Source organism: Patiria miniata, unplaced genomic scaffold, assembly GCF_015706575.1.
Source record: "Patiria miniata isolate m_02_andy unplaced genomic scaffold, ASM1570657v1 HiC_scaffold_20, whole genome shotgun sequence".
NCBI classification, from domain to species: domain Eukaryota; kingdom Metazoa; phylum Echinodermata; class Asteroidea; order Valvatida; family Asterinidae; genus Patiria; species Patiria miniata.
The window spans coordinates 23,665,615-23,686,684 of record NW_024037059.1 but is presented as its reverse complement, the minus strand read 5'-3'; the positions used below and the strand labels follow the sequence as shown (position 1 = coordinate 23,686,684).

Sequence of the window (21,070 nt, the reverse complement as noted above, 5' to 3'; positions counted from 1 at the left end):
GTGTGGGCTAGGCCCGAACGAGCTGCGCTGTTAATGTGCTGGATAGTCCATTCATTTCAGTTGCAACAGGCATCAAGAAGGGGGCAGTAGCTGTAGCACAATGACCAGTCTCGACAGCAGGTTTGTTGCGCACCTCATCCGCAATGGTCAGGGAGGTGAGGAACTGTCATCCCATGTGCTGGAAAGAAGTACAGGACCGTGTGCTGAAGGGGGGGGGGGTGCAACTTGGGCACCTGAAACACCCACTTCATATGTTGAGTACAAACCCGATCAATGGGCCCCACTGGTTGTGAATTGGGGGTGTCCAGTAAGTGCGAACCTGTCAAGCGTTTAAACGACTTTGGCTGTGTATTTGGCATTGGAGAATTGGGTTCGGGAACTGTCCCGTTGCACGAGGCAGTAAAGCATGGCCAGAAAGGTGGGCTTAGACCTATAGTGTTTGTTGGCACAAGGGGGTGGTGATGGGGAGGGTGGCGACACACTGGTCTGGGTGCTGAGCGAACAGGGAGCAAATACCGATACAACTGGGGAATCTGGTGAACAGATTGCCATGTGAGGTATCAGGGTACCTGGAGTGTATTCCGGTCAGGAAGAGGGCACTTTTTGGTAAAGGCCGACAGAGTAGGTGGAAAATGGAGACCAGCTCTGGGCTTGATGCCACATGGGCAGAGCGTAACTGATCGTATTATTAATCAGGAGCGAGTGACTTGCTGTGAGAAGTTATCTCCATGGATCAAGACGAAAATGGAGATTACTTCTGGCCTCGATTCCATGTGGGTAAAGCGCGATTGATTGTATTGAAGGGAGTAACTGACTTGCCATGATGGGGTCACTGTGGTTAGGGTGATCGTAAGGGGGGCAGTGTGCGACCTGCCGAGAGGGCAAAGTATTGCTGTTATGGGTAGGGAGTGAAGGACTTGCCCAAAGGGCAAAAAATCACTCTGTTAGTTGGTAAAAAGGTATGAAGTGAGGGACTTACTAAGAGAGCAAACTTTAACTCTGTTAGCTGGTATACGCAGGAAGTCATGAGGGACTTGTCAAGGAGGCGAAGTATCACTCATTTACAGGTATACGCAAGGAGTCACGAGAGGCTAATCAAGGGGGCGGAGTTTCACTCTGATAGCTGGTATACGCAGGAAGTCATGAGGGACTTGTCAAGGGGGCAAGGTATCACTCTGTTAGCCGGTATATGCAGGGAGTCATGAGGGACTTGTCAAGGGGGTGAAGTATCACTCTGTTAGCTGGTTTATGCAGGGAGTCAATGAGGGACCCGTCAAGGGGGTAAAGTATCACTCCGTTAGCCGGTATACGCAGAGAGTCATGAGGGACTTGTCAAGGGGGCCAAGTATCAATCTGTTAGCCGGTATACGCATGGAGTCATGAGGGACTTGTCAAGGGGTGAAGTATCACTCTGTTAGCCAGTAACAGAGGGAGTCATGAGGGACTTGTCAAGGGGGCGAAGTATCACTCTGTTAGCCGATATACGCAGGGAGTCATGGGACTTGTCAAGGGGGCGAAGTATTACTCTGTTAGCCGGTATACGCATGGAGTCAATGAGGGACCTTTTAAGGGGGTGAAGTAGCCCAGGTTAGACGACGTCTTCATTGCATTACGACTAATGTCCAGGATGAGAATTCTCTTCGCAATACCATCCAAAACTTTAACAAGATTTTTTTTATGTTTTACCTCGTTATGGAAGCTTATTTCACACCCACATTCTCTATGTGTCCTTATCTTTGCATCCGGTGGGTTCAGGAATTCATAAACTATGCTGACTGAGGTTAATCAGGAAAATAAACTCAAAGCAACACTAACCTTGTACGTGTTTGTAGACTCTTTTTATCAGTTTCTCATGATCACCATCGTACAGAGTCATACATACGTGCGTACATACGTACGTACGTATGAAAGCGCACACGCACGCTAGCGCCCTCCTTGGTTCAGTTTTGGTGGGAACAGTGACGTCACTCCAGCCAACTGAAGACGCAAAAACACTTAACCAATGACCAAAGCCGAAACATGTTTCTGGTCACGGTCGTGAAAACACGCCCTGTTATTGGATAGGCTACTATGCTTACAAGTTAGTGCTCATGCATTTGAGGGTGGTTACTAAGCAAATCGCGCATGCGCACTGTGCGTTCAAGTGCACAGACGTACATGACATACGACATGTGTACGTCTTATGACTAGACTCAGCGGTGAGAAACTGATGAAAAGAGTACATACAAGTTTAATGCTGTTTTAGAGTTTATTTTCCTGATTAACGTCAGACAGCATCACATATGGAATTCATGCCCCCCCCCCCCCCCGATCAACAGATAAGGACACATAGAATACTAAGACGTAAAAATTGGCTTCTCCGACAAGGTAAAAACATTGAAAATATTGGTCATAGACTTTTTCGCCCTGTTTTAAGCACTTCATACCCTGGACTCCCTCCATAACATAGGAAGGAAAGGGAGTCCACCTGGGCTAGGGGTGAAGTATCACTCTGTTAGCAAGTATACACAGGCAGTCAATGAGGGACTTGTCAAGGGGGCGAGGTATCACTCTGTTAGCAAGTATACAAAGGGAGTCAATGAGGACTTGTCAAGGGGGCGAGGTATCACTCTGTTAGCTGGTATACACAGGGAGTCAATGAGGGACTTGTCAAGGGGGCGAGGTATCACTCTGTTAGCAAGTATACAAAGGGAGTCAATGAGGGACTTGTCAAGGGGGCGAGGTATCACTCTGTTAGCTGGTATACACAGGGAGTCAATGAGGGACTTGTCAAGGGGGCGAGGTATCACTCTGTTAGCAAGTATACGAAGGGAGTCAATGAGGGACTTGTCAAGGGGGCGAGGTATCACTCTGTTAGCAGGTATACAAAGGGAGTCAATGAAGGACTTGTCAAGGGGGCGAGGTATCACTCTGTTAGCAAGTATACACAGGGAGTCAATGAGGGACTTGTCAAGGGGGCGAGGTATCACTCTGTTAGCAAGTATACAAAGGGAGTCAATGAGGGACTTGTCAAGGGGGCGAGGTATCACTCTGTTAGCAAGTATACAAAGGGAGTCAATGAGGGACTTGTCAAGGGGGCGAGGTATCACTCTGTTAGCAAGTATACACAGGGAGTCAATGAGGGACTTGTCAAGGGGGCGAGGTATCACTCTGTTAGCAAGTATACAAAGGGAGTCAATGAGGGACTTGTCAAGGGGGCGAGGTATCACTCTGTTAGCAATTATACACAGGGAGTCAATGAGGGACTTGTCAAGGGGGCGAGGTATCACTCTGTTAGCAAGTATACAAAGGGAGTCAATGAGGGACTTGTCAAGGGGGCTAAGTATCACTCTGTTAGCAAGTATACAAAGGGAGTCAATGAGGGACTTGTCAAGGGGGCGAGGTATCACTCTGTTAGCAAGTATACACAGGGAGTCAATGAGGGACTTGTCAAGGGGGCGAGGTATCACTCTGTTAGCAAGTATACAAAGGGAGTCAATGAGGGACTTGTCAAGGGGGCGAGGTATCACTCTGTTAGCAAGTATACAAAGGGAGTCAATGAGGGACTTGTCAAGGGGGCGAGGTATCACTCTGTTAGCAAGTATACACAGGGAGTCAATGAGGGACTTGTCAAGGGGGCGAGGTATCACTCTGTTAGCAAGTATACAAAGGGAGTCAATGAGGGACTTGTCAAGGGGGCTAAGTATCACTCTGTTAGCAAGTATACAAAGGGAGTCAATGAGGGACTTGTCAAGGGGGCGAGGTATCACTCTGTTAGCAAGTATACAAAGGGAGTCAATGAGGGACTTGTCAAGGGGGCGAGGTATCACTCTGTTAGCTGGTATACACAGGTAGTCATTAAGGACTTGTCAAAGTGTGTAATTTTTGTTTGGTTTTGTATCACTGTTTGTAATTCTTTGTTGAGGTCAAATAAATAATAATTAAAAAAAATTGAAGGGGCGGCGAAGTATCACTCTGTTAGCCAGTAAAAGCAGGGAGTCATGAGGGACTTGTCAAGGGGGCGAAGTATCACTCTGTTAGCCGGTATACAAAGGGAGTCATGGGACTTGTCAAGGGGGCGAAGTATCACTCTGTTAGCTGGTATATGCAGGGAGTCAATGAGGGACTTGTCAAGGGGGCGAAGTATCACTCTGTTAGCAAGTATACAAAGGGAGTCATGGGACCTGTCAAGGGGGCGAAGTATCAATCTGTTAGCCGGTATACGCTTCGCCTCGGGTAATTATCACCCATCAAGACTCAAATCAGTCTTAAACAGAGTGATATAAAACCTCCCAAACAAACATTTATTTCCTTAACAATACTAGAGAATTTTACTACAAAACAATAAGACAAAAATTAACTACAGTGTACATGTACACAACTGTTACTTAATTTTTCAATTTTTGGAAGCACTTTTTGTATAAAGCTTATTGTAACATGGGTAATCTCTCCTACCTGTCAAAGTTCATGTCTAGCATGGCCTGTTTCTCAGTGCTTCTGCACATGAGTGGAACATCGAGTAATTTCATGCAGTCCTTATCCACAGTGACTGCCCATTCATTAAATGTCTTACGAATGAACTCATCCAGAGCTGTGCTGAGCTGGTTGTACTGTGTCCGTGTTTCTGCACCAGTACCTATGTGTGGCAGGAAGTAGGCCTTGTCCAATACCTGTACAAAAAAATACTGCAAGTGAGACTTGCGCAATCCCCCTGGCATGCTGGCAGTTTTATAAAGTCAGTGTCCCTAACCAAAATGGAAGATTTCTATTGTTTTAGCAATAGTGACTTTGACCTGTCAGCCCCAAAATCAATAAGTTTCTCAAGACTACCAAGAGCAACCCACAAACCACAAATTTCAAGTTCCTAATTTGAGTATTTCTCAAGTTATTATACTGACATTGTTTCTATTGTTTTAGCAATAATGACCTTGACCTTTGACCTGTCGACCCCAAAAGCAATAGGCTTCTTAAGACTACCAAGAACAACTTAACCTTGTGAAGACGTATTCACCTATAGAAATTGCACTGTGGAGACAATCTTTTGTTCCCTATTGTTCCCTATTGTGCACATGTCTCCACAGGTGTACCAAATCACGTTTGTTGATGGTGTAAATCAAGGATTTTCTTTTGTTCCTCTTCCCTTTTCCTTTTTTTGTTAGAGTATAAACAAAGGAAATGGGAAGAGGAACAATAGAAGATTCTTGATTAATTTACACCATAAACACGCATAGACATACACGCTTAAGTGTGCATTTGCCTGCAATCGGGGACCCCCTTGTTGTCCCTCTTTTGTTTGTTAATGGTGTAGATCGAGGGTCTTCTATTGTTCCTCTTCCCTTTTCCTTTGTTTATACTCTTAACTCTTTCGCAACAGCTCTCATAGGTTTTGTAACCCAGGAGTCCTCGACTTGGTTCCTGTCCTCAATTCATCGATGATGTTGCACGTGTGTCCTTGATTTACACCATAAACAAACAGCCATACAAACGTGTGTTCACCTTTGATCGCGGACGTCCTATTGTCCCTCTTTTGTTTGTACTCTAACTTTTTAGGAAGACTCCCATAGGTTTTGTACACAACCCCAATCGCGGACGTATGCTGGGAATCGTGGACGATATAGTTCTCTTTTGTTCTCTGGATTTTTCGTCCACGGTTTGAAAAGATGAACACATACATACATACACACAGAAGGAATACGTTATCGCAATATTCTCCTCCGGCTTACAGCCAGGGGAATAAAAAGTATGATGCCGAAGAAGTAAATGGGTCATTCAATAACTGTGGGGTCCTTGTTACATTTGATATAAGATAGTAAATTCATGACACATTCTTTAATTAATGCCTTCGATCTCCAAGAGTAATTGGGTAACCAAAAGACCTGCTAAACAAATAAAACATGTTTGGAGTCAATTTTAATGATACGTGTATGGTAAATTTCACAGGTCAGGTGTAACAGGGACACAGAAAATGTCACACTCTTGGATATGTAATATCTTTCTTATATGGCAACATTGTTTCCGGCTTTTGGTGTTCACAACCAGCTCGAAAAACTTCCAAAGTTTACTTGGGTGGGACTTAAAGATGCGACGTTTGCAAGTTTAAACGGGCACTGTGTTTTGCACTGTGTAGGAGCCGGGGCAACGAACCATGGCTACGCCGTATTGCTTCAAGTACGATGGGTACAATCTCCAACATGAAAACGGAAAATACGTGCACAGAAAAGACTGATCAATTGCTGTAAACGAGAAATTTTTGAATCGCAGAAAGTTTGTGTGCTTTCATTCTCTCTCTCTCTGCGGCCAAAGGTACTTCATGCCTGTTGCCTACCATGTACCGTAATTTTCGGAATATAGGCCGCGCTGAGTATAAGCTGCAGCACGCAAAAATCTGCAAATTAAGATTTGAAGTAGGCGTATTAGCCACACCGGCGTATAAGCCGCAGCGGTTTCAATTTTGTAAGGCCTCTAAATTCTAAAGTCAAAAAGCTCGGACCCGTTCCATTCAAAACATTTACCATCAAAACATTTACTGTCGTATGATACTCTCCCAAAAAAATATGAAAATTGAAGTTGAGAAATAAACACCGGGAATTGATGCCGGCTGGCCCAGCTGGTCCCCGGCCTTAAAAGTTAGCGCATGGCCCGGCAGCCTGCGCAGGCGAATGACAACATTTTCCCCCAGAGTGTACATGTGGTGTGTACCTCTATAGCTTAAACCATGTGATTCTGATGGTAACAGAATGATTGTTGCCTGATTTACTATTTTAATACCACCAAAGAGAAACTGTATACATGATCTACCAGTTCACAAAGAATCTGTTGCTTGCACTCACTTCAGTTAGAAATGGACAGATTTCTTATTTAAAACATATCTGACGCACCCTTATTTTCCAAAGTGTCAATTCCAAGCATAATGTGTACATTTTGATGGCTTTGAACAATTCTTTTGGAAACATTTCTAAAGAAAAAAGTTTTATGTTCTTTTTGCTCCATTACATCACACACATGTATATAATGAGAAGGGGTTCTTAAATTAAACTACAATTTTTTTTTATCTATATTGAAATCACTGGTTGAATATTGTCAGAGACCAATATCCAAAACAAAGTTGACATTGTCCATGTCCTGAAAACCTGAAAACAAGTACTTGTACAATGCAGGGCTCCAATATGCCTACCTTCATGGACCGATCAATACGGCCCTTTAATGATCTTGCCCAATGGGCCTGGCCTGCATACTTTGGCAAGAGGGGTCCCAGACTTTGGCTCTTCTTAGTCAGTTCTTTTTTCACAGCATTCAGTTCATCATTGAAAAGGGCATACACTTCAACCGTCTTCTTGTCAATTGTCCGTCTAATAGCCTATTAAGGATGAAATATATTATGTTAAATATTACTGATGTAAACTTGACAATGAAAAAAAGGAATTCCATCAAAAACGGGATGTTCATCAGGATCTTAGTGATTCAAGTAATGCAGCATTTCAATAGGACGGGACAGGACAAAATTCCAATTATAAAAACACTTATCTTTGGTCCCAGCAAAATTGTACAAGTTTCTATGGGGAGAAATTTGCTCACACTTCACGCAAAAGCTTGTGTGAAGCGAAATTCATGTCGTCAACAATGGTGGACGCACTTTGAATGTATTGTTGACGTCACGAATTTCGCTTCGCTTTCGCTTTTACGTGAAGTATGAACCGGGCTTCAGACGAAATCGGGTAGTACAAATTTTCTGTTATAATGAAAGTTTTGGCGACCCCCTGGCAAGTAAAAGCATTGTTAACAACCCATTTTTTACAAAAAAAATTTGAAAACCACGAAAGCTTACTAATTTCACGGCTTTTTTCTTTCAGACCTTGTCTGAAAGCAACATCATTAGCCTAGTCATCAATTGGTTTAAAGGGAATATACATCATTTGCTTTTGCTGTAATTTTCACAAATGCATGGAATTGGGGGGTGGGAAATATATCTATATATATAAGAGAGAAGTTTACTCGCCCCCGAGACGATGTTTGCTCCTGAAAGGATCCGAGACCGCGGGCTCCCGCGGCGCCAAAATCGCTCCACGTCCGTGGAAAAATGCGGAGGGTGTCTTCCGCCGGGTCGGACGCTTCGGGTCGTCCTAATTTTCCCGTACGGACCGGCGATCCGTTTCGTCGAATTTTCGTGACTGCGTTTTGCGCAGGAATTTGCCGTCGTGTGCGCTTTCACAATGACTGCCTGGTCGCCCCCTGTGCTGGCTTTTCTGCAAGTCTAGACTATGCGAGGTCAGCGAGGTCAACGTAGGGGTTTCGTTTACGTGTTCTACTCGGCCGTTTGGCAAAAGTGTTCACCAAATGGTAGTATGGGGTGACCTTGGCAAAATATTTTTTCTCCATGGTCCGTGGCCACCAAGTGTCCCTATTGTTTCCTGTGCTTTGCTTGCCGCCCCTGCGCCGAGTGCAACGAATACTCAGAAGGACTACACATTAGTATGCCTTGCGCGGTCTGACCAATCGAAAGTCTACTTTGCATAGTATTTCCAGGCTATGCAAAACTGTCGACGGCAACGCGTACTGCAGCCTGCTCCACACCCTGCAAACGAGGTTGGGTCTACGGTGCTCGCTATTTGAAGCGCGAGCCTGTGACGTCGCGTGATAGAGTGCTGTTGCTTCCATAATGTGTTTACAGCTCCATGCTTCCACCACCAAGGCTGAGCGTTGTGAGTTCGCTGCCCGCCATGTATAATTCAGTGTCGCGTTATAATTTCGGGGGCCTGTTTGGGGTCAACGAAGGATCGATGCATATTGCTTCAAATATCGCGATCTTAAACAAAGTCACAAAAAAATCGACGAAAAAGTCTCCGACCCGGCGGAAGACACCCACATTTTTCCACGGACGTGAAGCCGCGGTCTCGGATCCTTTCAGGAGCAAACATTTCTCGGAGGCCAAGTAAAACTTGCTTTTATATAGATGGTTGAACCAACTTTTTTCCTCGCAGACGATCTCGCAAATTGTAAGAATTAAGTTCAAGTTTACGTTTGTTGAAGAGTCCAATACTGAAACTTAATTATGACCTTCCTCCATGATTCAGACCGTTTGTAATTTTATGGTAACACTCAACATTTTCATTTCAAATGACACCTTCACGTTTTATTGCATTATGATTTATTGTCAAAACTGTACAACCAGCCTTTGCCTGTGTACTACAGTAACCTTTTCACTACGTTTTCCAAATGCGACTGCCTCACAAAAAGTCAATTTAACAGACCAACGGCAACATTCAAGTATACAGACAGTTGCCATGGTACATAATGATCATGTGCGTAAATCGACGGGGGACAGGGGACCCCCCCCCCCCCCCACCACACACACATTTTGAGGCGGGGGACATTGTTTGGTCCCCCCCCCCAACTTTTTCTTCCCCGAATTAAAATATTGTAGCCTACAATAACGATTCTATTGCTATGCTCAGAATACATGTAGCTGATTCAATTACTCTAAACTCAAAACTTTCAAAGATGATCTTTTGCTCAAATTGGTTTTAGTGGTCAGAAATTACCTCAGTTCACACTGCCCTTTGACAGTACCCACACACCACAGAAATTGCTTTTATAACTGCATGTCTCCCCAAAGTATATCCCCCTTTTACATATAACTCCCCACATTTTCACCAACACTACGCCCTACCCGATCTATGATCGGGTAAATCAGCTTGTAGCAAATATAGTTACACTGACTTTTTTGAGGTTTTGGGTTCAAAAATGCTATAAAAACCAAGAAAAACAATCATTTTCCTGTAGTCTGGTTCCCTGACTCCATTTAAGAAGAAACAGAGCAGTTTACATACATTGGGGAATTGTAAGGTCAGGGAACCATTCTAGCTGGCTTGTACCCATTCATAGGTGTGTAATCGATTGCAAACAAGTGCGATGGTCAATTGGGGCCAGTATTTGAAAAAAAGCCAGTTTTTTCCAACGCTGATCGGCCGATCAGCGTTGGAAATTGATACAAAAATACCACTTTTCTTGAAAATGACAGTATACCAGGTGCCATGATTTTACAGGATGCTTTACACTGTCATTCACTAACAGTCCAGCAAGGTATTTCAAAATGATTTGGTAGTTTTATTTTTTGATGTTTGCAAATGTTTTTATTTCCCTTTAAGTCAGGCTAAAATCATGGATTTTTGGTTGTCATTTTGGCACCTTGTTTTTAACATGCAAAATGTGACTGTTATCGAGAGTTTTTGTGTTGAAGGCAGAGCAAAAGGTTCATATATTATAAGAAAAGAGTTTCATTATGTTGCAGATCATCAAACTCAGATTTTATGCTATGTTGAAAAACATGAAGTAACGAGAGTAACATAACGTGAGTGACGATACCTCCCTGTAATCTAATGTCCCTTGCATCTAAAATACACATATTTGATTCAAATAATGGGTTCTAATATATAGCTATGGGTTGAATGAAAGGTAAAATAATGTTACTTATGTGTTGTAGAAAACAGTTTGAGGAGACTGTAACAACAACATTGCAGGACAATTTTCCATATCCTTTTTTTGTAACGTGAGCGACGACCAACAATTAGGCCTAATTTTAAATAACAATGGATTTAATTTTTCTTTCCATTTTGAGTAGCCCTTACCCCAAGGTTGTTGTATGGCTGGTTTGATTCAGCTTGATCAAATACTTTTGAAGCAGGGAGAGGTCAAAGTAGCCTCGTGGCATATAAATGTAACGTGAGTGAAGTTGGAATTGCCCTTGAGTGCAAGCTATGTTGTATCCGTTGTTTCAAACTGGCGGAGTCCCTAAAAAAACAGACTCCACAAAAATGGTCCTTTCCCCTGTTATTCCAACCCAGATGACATGAAATCTATACCTCATACCTTGCACCAGACATTCACGAAGCAAATGATCGACTTGAAACAGAACAACAGTTACGAAAATATGAAAAATATTGATGATTTCCATGGCTTTTTATGAAGTATCATCCAATGCCGCTGTTATGTCTGTTTTGTGGTTGTTGTGTGCTTATACGCATGCGCGTGCATCAGTCAGGGTGACTAGATATAAAATCGAAGAATCGAGAATCAAAAAATCTGCTAGGTCATGCGCGTGACCGTACCACAGGGTCTAGCAGATTTTTTGATTCTCGATTTGCGAGTCTGACAAAAGCTGTCCTCAGTAGCAGTGCTTGCCATCCATCCACAAAGAGCCAAGATAATCGACCTGGATGAGTTTGTATCTACCTTTTCAAGAAAGCACAACAGAAAATTCCAGTTGTTTTAATTTTTATTGGTAAGATTTGGTATATCCCTGTGGTTTGTGTTTCAAAAGGTATAACAGGTGTAGCATTTACGTCCATAATCAGTCCAAAAAAACCAAAAAGGCAAGCCGCAGTTCAATTACTTTCTAGTTTCAGTGCCCCCTTGAACAAATGTGCGCACTCCCAGGTGCCCCCCCCCCCAGATGTTTCACCCCAGTTACGCCACTGCCCATACCACAGAAATGCTTCTTGTGAATTCATAATCCAAACATGACCTTCGCAACATGCACCGATAGGAAGATATCAGCCCTTCCCATCTCGTATATTTTAAAAAGGCAACTACTGGGAAGACACTGATCACCTAGTCACTGCATTATGCAGACAGTATGCACAGGATTGTGGGTAAAATATAGTGCAAGCCATAAAAAGCTCACATTGCTTCCGTGATGAACATTTTGTCAGATGTTAAGGCACTTTCTGAACAGCTGGTACCATTGCCAAGCAAGCAAACAAGTTTGGATTTAGGACGAGTACCTGACAATTTTATGTAGAAACGAACCAAGGTCTGAAGGTCTCTCAGACGTAATTTTTGCCGTGGAGACTACTAAAATTAATCATTGAAAGACAAAAGGTACCGGTACATGTATAGAAATAAATTAGAAATGTCTCTCCATGACACAATTTGTGTAGAAGAGTTAACTTAAATGGAACAACATGGTCCCGGTTGATTCAGTGGTCACATTCCGGCTGGTCATTTATACATACTCTGTCTTCTACTCTTGAAGTTTTCATGAACTTGTATTATTTGGGTTTTTTTTATTTTACATACAATATATGTACCATACATTTTACATAATTTTTTTACAATTTTTTTATTAATTTTTTTATAGTACTACACACCCAATACGATGTTCCATTTCATTTTGATTACACATACAAACATCATGCACGTTCAAAGAGCTAACACAAAAAAGAACAATGGGTTGGAAATTATTGCATCGGATAATACGAAATTCGGAAAACATTTTGACCAGGTCCCGTGGATTTTGTACTAACGGGAGTCGATGGTAAACTTTTATTAGGTTCTCCTTCAAACTTGCCTACTTTTATGACAACGACCTTGTGTTTCAGTCCACCTTTTAGAGTTCCAAATAATCTCTGTGGTCTTTGATCCTGTCATATGCAACCCAAGAGAGGGTATGACGTTAATGAATCACATTTCTAATCACAATTCAACTTTGTAATGTTTGCCTATCAGGAGGAAAGCTGCATCTGCAATTACAATTTGGAACATTGGTATTTTTGCTAGCAAGTGAACTTCAGTATTTTATGCCAAGGTGTTGGTGTTCCCATCCCCCAGTAAAATTGGTAGATACAATCCACTGATAGTGACCAGTTTGATGCCTAGTTGAACACATGTTAATCCCCTCTTGAATGAGTAGCATTTCTGGTGCAAATAACTTCCTGGTCTAGTTTATAACATACCTCTCTCGATGACAGATGTTGAAATGCATCCAGTAACTCCACTCCTTGTTCAACTGTGTTGATGGTCTCAAACGCAGTAGAGATGACATTTTGCATCATGACCTCTAAATCTTTGATGCCTGTTCGGAACCTGCTCCAAATCAGTGGACACATTAATTTAACATATTAGCTTTCTAAGTCAGTCAGTCAGAATTTTTTTTTTAATTCTCCAGATATATTCTCTGAACTGCTCCAAATGCAACTAATGCTACCTCAGTTGACAACTCGCAAATGAGTTATTGCCACCAATAAAGTCTACTGCAATTATTCATCCATCCTAACAATTGTGCTTATGATGTATAGAAACTGTTGTCATCCTTATAAAACTGTTTGTTTTCAATAGACATTATTACCTCTTGCCACAAATGAAGATACATTTGTACTTTATTGTGGAACCATACATGGGCAATTCCACACTAATGGGCCAATTAGATGAGTTTATGGATGTTGCATATTGAGGGTAAAAGATGAGCTAGTATTTTCTTCTGTTTTTTTTCCTATACCTTGCTAAGTTGAAAGTGACTAGGAAAAGACAAGACAAAAGATGTTATCTTTTTGCAGGGGAGAAAATAACAGGCATCTTTTTTTGTGTGACACTTACCGGTATGTAAAATGGACAGACACACTGTAAGGAAATGGGTGTCACACTTTTGGGCCCATTAGTGTGATATTGCCCACATACAACTTCAAATTATGTAAGGGAACTTACATTAGAAGAAATTGGATCAGTCCTTCATTCATAAAAAAAAAACCAAGTAACCCCAAGCACGCAGGGTATCAAGCCCCCAAGAAACCATTGAAGCATGTCTCTTTGTACATTTAAGGTATTGGTCCTGGCTGAGGACTCAAGATGGGTAGGAGGCTGAAGAGAACTGAGGAACCAAGGGAGGGAGGTGAGTCTCTCCTCCTCGGCCTCATACAATTCCAATTATAAGAACCCTTACATAATTGGAAATTATATTTCGTCCTCGTTGAGACTCACCATGTAAATTTCACTGACATCTCACTTAAATAAAACTTGCTAAAGGCATTCACTGATGACCAGTCTGCTGTCAGCAAAATCTATTCCTGCTGATACCATCACTATTCTTAGCCATCTTGCAATAGTAGGTGAAATTACTGGATGATGGGGTTTCCCAAACGATAAAAACACCCCGGTAAATTGCTGGTTATTTAGGCGTCTAAGCAGTCGTGTATGATGAATGTTCACCTCCAACGCTGAAAAGACACATAGTTTTGGATTTGCCAGATAACGGGCCAAAACAACACTTGGAACTGGCCTATGTGCCGCAGAACAATAAGGAGAAAATATATTCCCCTGTATGGCCTTGCAGTGAATGCTACAGTCTCTGCCTAAATTTCCACCAAAAAGATGGCTCATCAATGGCTTTAAATCTTTTGTCAAGCAGCTCATCAAAGGCATGCTGTCTTGAAAGAGCCAGACTCTGGCTTGCAGACCAAAGCAGTATCAGTGGCTTGAGATTTAACCAGACTGGTATCGACAGTCTCCTCTGGGCAAGATGGATCCACCAAAGCATCAAAGAGATGGGTAAAAGGAAAAGCTGCTTTCAGCAGGTGATTATCAGAATCTTTAAGCTTGTCATCTTGGGTAACCAAAGACGCTCAAGCTTCCTTGAAGGATACCTTTACCTGACTTGGTAATTCCTGAGCCTTGAAATGTGGTTTCTGTCCCACTGGTTCTTGGATTGAGTCTCTTCTTTGAACACATCATGTCCCAATTTATTTGAAAGCAGGTCTTCCCACCAGGAAAGAACTTTATATATCACTGGAATACCTGTTGATTATGAGAATCCGATTCGGTTTCATCACCTATCTCCAATCATTCCGTTCTGATACTTACGGAGTCCAAATTCGCACCCTCGCCAGAATTACTGTCCCAAACAATCGGACTCGTTGGCGAAGGAAGCCAAAGTTGTCATGGGGTAGAAGGATTTCCCTAAAGTTGATGAAACATCTGCTGCGTAGCATTAGGAAGCCACTGTTGTGTGGAGTTAACCCACGGACACAGCCACTATGGCAGAGCTGGAAAATTACATTGTTGACCAGGGAAGAAAGACGACCCTGGCTGATTGTGAGGGACAACCCAAGGCAAGGTCTGTCCGGGCTCATTTTTTTGCCACATGTCTAGCCTGTGGTGCTCGACACTTATTCTGCAAGGAATGGTGAAGAGAAGACACTCGCATTCCTCATTGGACAGGATAAGTAAACCGGTGAAAGTAGAGACAGTTGTATACACAGTCACGGTGGAATGTTGAATAGGGTTATGGAATGTGGAATGAGAATGTGGAATGGGACTGTGGTATGGGAATATGGAATGGGAATATGGAATCGGGATGTGGAATATGAATCAGAAAGTGGAATGGTGGATCCGACAAAAGAACATAGACTAATAATTCGGACGTTTCACAATGCAGTGCGCCGGTGCCACCAAGAGTTTGCCATGGAGAGTCAATGCCAGTGACAGAAATTGGGCAAGACTGCCTGCTTTCCACTAATTATGCATCTCACATTAATATGTTTAAAGACCTGAGAACCTTGTAATAACGAGAGTCGACTGTACATGTAAGTGCTGTTTGAAAAAAAAGCTTCAACAAAAAAGATCTTGGAATAAAAAGAAATTGATATGAGATGGACACACCTGTTATAATCATCATGCCACGTGGTTGCCTTAACGTCCAGAATTGTCTTCCTGACACCGCTCATAACAGCCAGGTTTGCCTCAAAAGCACTCTCTATCTCTAGTAGACTGCGTGTGATCTCCGGACCTCTCTGGCCAGCAAAACAGGGGAGTGGAGTCTTGTTACCATCTTCCCAACGAGCAAAATGAATTTGGCATTCACAAACCTACACATATGACAAATAAAGAGGTAAATAAAAAACATGCATTGGGCTAATTTATTATGAACAAGTCTTTATTTGACAAATAAAAATACCATGTGAATCAATAAACAGCTTCATTGTGGACTTACATGTAAAGTGCAAATCATCAATTTTATGATCAATTCCCATTTAAAGTTGCATAAAGTTGAAGCTTACATGTACCTCAAGTAAATCCTTGCAACGCTGAACAAAGGCATCAACCTGAGCAAAGATGCTACTTTGGTCCAATACCCATCCTTCTGAAGAGAACTTGTGATGCATCTGTCTGACCTTAATATAAAAAAATAGTAGATGGCATTGAGTTTGTTTCTGCATTCAATAGGGGACGTTGAACAATAGAGGACAATAGGGTCCCCAATTCCCGAAGGTCCCCAATTTGTTGATGCGTACAAAACATATGGGAGGGCTTCCTAAAAAGTACAAACAAAAGAGAGACAATAGGTGGTCCCAAACTGCAGGCAAATACACACTTGTGAGTATACATAATGATAATGATAGAATTAAAGGCATGTTAAAGTCATGATGTGACATTCTGGTAAGCTTCCAAAGCCTGACTAGGCAACTAAGTATTTTACGGAGTGTGTAGAATTTAAGTGTGTGGCCTTAACAACTAACTATCAAACCAAACTTCCCCAAGAATAAGACTGCATACACAGGTTTACAAATGTGTTACACATACATCACCACTATACTAAAAAGAAGAAAAGGTATATGTGTGTGCATGTTTATGGTGTAAATCGAGGACACAAATCGTCACCGACACCACGAAGTAACACTCTACCGTGTTAAACCATATTTTTTTTTGATTTTCAGTTTTTTTGATTATTAAACATTATTCATCAAGGCCTACCATTGCACGAAGTTTCAAAGCTTCAAGAGCTTTACTTTAATAATTACGCTAAGTATCCATGGCAACTTTTGCGCAAAAGTGACAATTTTCGTTTTCACGAAGTAACACTCAAGTTCCATTTACCATTGCAATGCATGGCGCGCACTCTGCTCATAAGTGAGCAAAAACGTTTTCACGAAGTAACTCTCTTCTTGTAATAAGTTGTATGAGCGAGCGCGCGCGCGCTGACCTGAAGTTGCACTTTCCTCGTGTTGAATACATTGAAGAGTGTTACTTCGTGAAAATGAAAATTTACAGTTTCGCAACCTTTTCGGTTTCACGAACTAACACTCATCTTTTTTCTCTCATTTTCTTGTTTATTTAATACACAAACGGGTGAAAAACAGCATATTTAATAAATTCAATTCATCAAGTGTCCACAACGAGAAACCCAACTGAAAATACTCTGTCGTTTTGACGCAAAGTGTTGTTTTAGAAGGCGTGCAACTTTAGAAGCCGTTTTCTCCGATTGCTAGTTTTTACTGGTATGTAGATGGGTGTTACTTCGTGGTGTCGGTGACGAAATGTGAAGCATCATCAAGAAATTGAGGACAGGAATCAAATCGACGACGACCTCCATCAGAAAAGGTGTACAAAATCAACGGTATGAACAAAAGATTGATGATGCGGAACACACATTTACACCATATACAAACCTGGGTGTGTATGAGTTTGTTTCTGTATTCAATAGGGGACGTTAAACAATAGAGGACGATAGGGTCCCCAATTCTCGAGAGGTCCCCACTTTTGATTCGTGTACAAAACATATGGGAGGTCTTCCTAAAAAGTAAAAGTACAAACAAAAAAGGGACAATAAGGGATCCCTGATTGTAGGCAAATACACACTTGAGTGTGTGCACTTGTTTATGGTGTAAATCTAGGACACACAAGTGCAACACACCTCGATAAATCGAGCGTGCGATCGCACCCCCACGTCATCGCACACCTAAAAGCTTCCCGAGAAGTGTGAATAATTGCACGCCTGAATTTTCCTGGACCACAGATCACACACCAAGAAAATCACACCCCCAGAAAAACCACACGCCTAGAAAAATCCAGGTGTGCCATTTTCCACACACCTGTGATTTCCAAATCAGAAGGACTGCCAATGAGAGCTGTTGCAAAAATGTTGAAGAACAAACAAAGGAAAAGGGAACAGGAACAAAAGAAAATCCCCCCCCCCCCCACAGTAGTGTGGTTGGGGTCTACGAGCGAATACTTACCTGTAGAGCGAATACTACATATGCATTGTTCCCTATGCCGGCAGGCAATTCGCTAAGAGTTTTACATACAATAGCGCCCTCACGTGTCCTACCCACGACGCCCTGTGACATGCGCACTACGTTAGCGTCCTCTTTTTCTCAAGCGTTACTTGCGTAAGCACTCAAGGAATCGAGTATAGTGGGGAAGGAGGGAGGGGTGATCTACAGGTAAGTATTCGCTCGTAGACCCCAACCACACTACTGTGGGGGGGGGGAGTCTACATCACTCTACTTACCTGTAGAGCGAATACTACATATGCATAGACTCGCACCGAGTAAGGCGGTGGGTATACGCAAATTACCGTATGTCTACAGGGGTGTAGGACATGAGGCGTGTCCAAAGGCAAACAACACCAAACCAAAAAACCTACACCCCAGACGCTCCAGGTTTCACCTCGTAAGGGGAACCCAAAGAGCTCGTGCGCAAACAGTCAGGGGGTGTAACCATTATGGGGATGAACCCATGATAGGTACACCTAATTAAACTTAATGCCCATACAAATATATATGTATATTTATATGCTCACCCGTTAGTGCTTCCGTGAGGCTCGACTGGCCGCCAGCAGCACTTCTCTTCCAGCCTTGCCATCTACCTGGAGGACATCCTTCAGGTAGCATTCGGAGAACGTGTTAGGGTTCTTCCAGCAGGCTACCTTGACGATGTCACCTAGGGGGACACCCTTAAAAAAGGCCCACGAGGTGGACACTCCCCTGACCTCATGCGCTCGAATGGGTCCCTGGGTCGCTAGCCAGCCGCCCGGTACGGACCGGATAGCTGTCACGATCCAGCGAGTGATTGTATCGCGGGACGCCGGCCCATGGGGCGGGGTCGTCGTGATGAACAATTTTTCGTGTCCCGTACGAAGTGACTTCGTACGGTTGACATACCACTTAAGTGCTCGAACTGGCACCAAAGTTTGTCATTTGTCTCGTTCGAAAAAGACTTGATGTCCGGGACAAAGATGTCCGGGGGCGTAAAGGTCTGCGACTGGTTCTCTGCGAGAAAACCGGCCGTAGGGATCAGGCGGACACCCCCCGGTTCCCACCGGATGTGTCCTGTCTGCATCGATAACGAGTGTAGTTCACCACGTCGTCGGGACGTAGCGACAGCCAATAGAAAAGCTACTTTGATGGAGAGTTGTAACAAAGTTGAGCAATTCATTGGTTCAAAGGGAGCCTTCGCAAGTGTAGATAATACACTGAAGAGGTCCCAAGATGGGATTAATGTGCGTACTGGGGGACGAGTATTAAACATCCCCTTGATCAGTTGGGTAATTGCAGGGTTGCCGGAAACGGAGGAACCGTCCGAAAATCCCTGATGGATCACGGCAACGGCCGATCGATAATTTTTGACTGTGGCCGTCGTGAGCCCACTGTTAAAAAGGTATAGGAGGAAATCCCCCACTTCCCCTACAGAAGTATTGGGGGGATGAATGGATTGCTGTCTACACCATTTAAGAAATGGCGTAGTCGGCTATCGTACACCTTTCTGGTTGAGGCTCTACGGGACTGAGCTGCAATTGTTGCAGCTCGTCGCGAAAGGCCTGCTGAGCAGAGGGATCGCGTGACAATACCCAGCACGTCAGGTGAAGATCCCCCGGAGCCTGGTGACTGATTCCCGAGCTGGGCTGATAAAGGAGATCGGCCCTCCTCGGTAGAATTACCAGGCGGTGAACCAAGAGTCGGCCGAGCCGGGGAAAACCACGGCTGGCGGGGCCAGAACAGGCTATGAGGAGAATTCGGCAATCCTCCTGCTCGATCTTGGTCAGCACTCGAGAAACGAGGGAGATGGGTGGGAAGGCGTAGTCCAGTAGGCCGTCCCACCGCACCGACAGTGCATCGGTCTGCCACGCGTTGGGATCTGGGTCCCTCGCGCAGTAGATCGGTAGCTGATTTTCATTCGCGACGCGAATAGGTCCACATGCAGCCGGTCGATTAGTCGGAAGATCGACTGAGCCACCTGTGGGAGCAGTGACCACTCTGTCGGGGCGATCCAGCCTCCGGAGAGAGCGTCGGCTGTGATGTTCTCTTCCCCCGGGATGTGTACTGCCGACAGTGCTATCCCGTGATGTATGCACCAGAGGGTGAGATCCCACGTTAGTGCACACAGATGGCCTGACCGAGTGCCACCCTGGTGATTGATGTATGCCACCACTGTGGCGTTGTCGCATCGTACCAGGACTGCTTGCCCTCTGACGTCCGACTGGAAATGTTTTAGTGCGTTGGTGACTGCCAGCATTTCCAGGACGTTGATGTGGGATGATTGATGTGCGGGGCCCCACACGCCCGCGACCTGTCGCGGGTGGAGGGTAGGCCCCCAGCTGTACCCTGACGCGTCGGTTGTGATAAGTACCGACGGGCGGGGCGGGCGGAAAACGCGGCCCTGGATTATATTGGCCTCGACTAGCCAACAACGAAGGTGGGGGACTAGCCAAGACGTAGTGGGCACCGGATGGTCGATCGGGTGCCAGCGGGGTCTGTAGAAAGACAGCAGGTGAAGGTGAATTGGCCTCATCCTCAGCCTGCAAAAAATCCACTAAGTCCACCAGACTGGCCATAAGGCCCAACAGCCTGAGCCAGGCTCGGGCCGGAGCCACTACCGTCAGGAGGAAGAGGGACACGCACTGCCGAAGGTTCAGCAGGCGGTCCTCCGATGGACGGGCCAGTCCCCTGCGAAGATCGAGGGATGCACCTAGAAAGGTGGGAACCTGAGAGGGGACTGGGTGGGATTTCTTGGTGTTGATGAGAAATCCCAGGTCGGTAGCAAGGTGCCACGTTAGTTGGAGCGCCGCTTCCGTCTCCCCTCGAGAACGACCCACTACTAGCCAATCGTCAAGGTACATGAATATCATGATCCCTCGTCGCCACAGTGCCGCCCCGATCGTCTTCACGATCCGGGTGAACACCTGCGGAGAAGTGGATAGCCCGAACGGGAGCACCACAAATTCGTACAGTATATGTTTGTATTGGAAACGTAGGAATTTGCGGTGCTCCGGCCTGATCGGTACGTGAAAATACGCATCTTTCAAGTCTATACTGGCCGCCCACGCGGGCGTGATGATCGATTCGAGAATGTCCGTAACGTTTCCATGCGGAAACGTTTCGGACGTATGAACTTGTTGAGGGGTTTTAAGTTCAATATTGGACGCCACACGCCGGTCTCCTTCTTGGGGGCCAAGAAGAAGGTTGACATGAAACCTGCCCTGGTCCCCCCTTGGGGGACAACACGAACTGCTCTCTTTAGAAGGAGGGCGTCGATCTCCTCCTCG

At 44.2% G+C, this 21,070-nt stretch overlaps 1 protein-coding gene across 2 annotated transcripts in view; it reads right to left on the bottom strand.

Moving 5' to 3' along the window:
• LOC119728259 (dynein heavy chain 2, axonemal-like) overlaps positions 1-21,070 on the bottom strand; it is a 105,967-nt gene that overhangs the window by 26,641 nt on the left and 58,256 nt on the right. For both annotated transcript variants that reach the window (XM_038200417.1, XM_038200416.1), the window contains 5 exons: positions 15,813-15,920; positions 15,409-15,614; positions 12,711-12,840; positions 7,154-7,336; positions 4,435-4,649 (listed from right to left, as the gene is read on the bottom strand). In XM_038200417.1, coding sequence (XP_038056345.1) covers positions 4,435-4,649; positions 7,154-7,336; positions 12,711-12,840; positions 15,409-15,614; positions 15,813-15,920 — 842 coding nt within the window. The remainder of the gene's footprint in view (positions 1-4,434; positions 4,650-7,153; positions 7,337-12,710; positions 12,841-15,408; positions 15,615-15,812; positions 15,921-21,070) is intronic.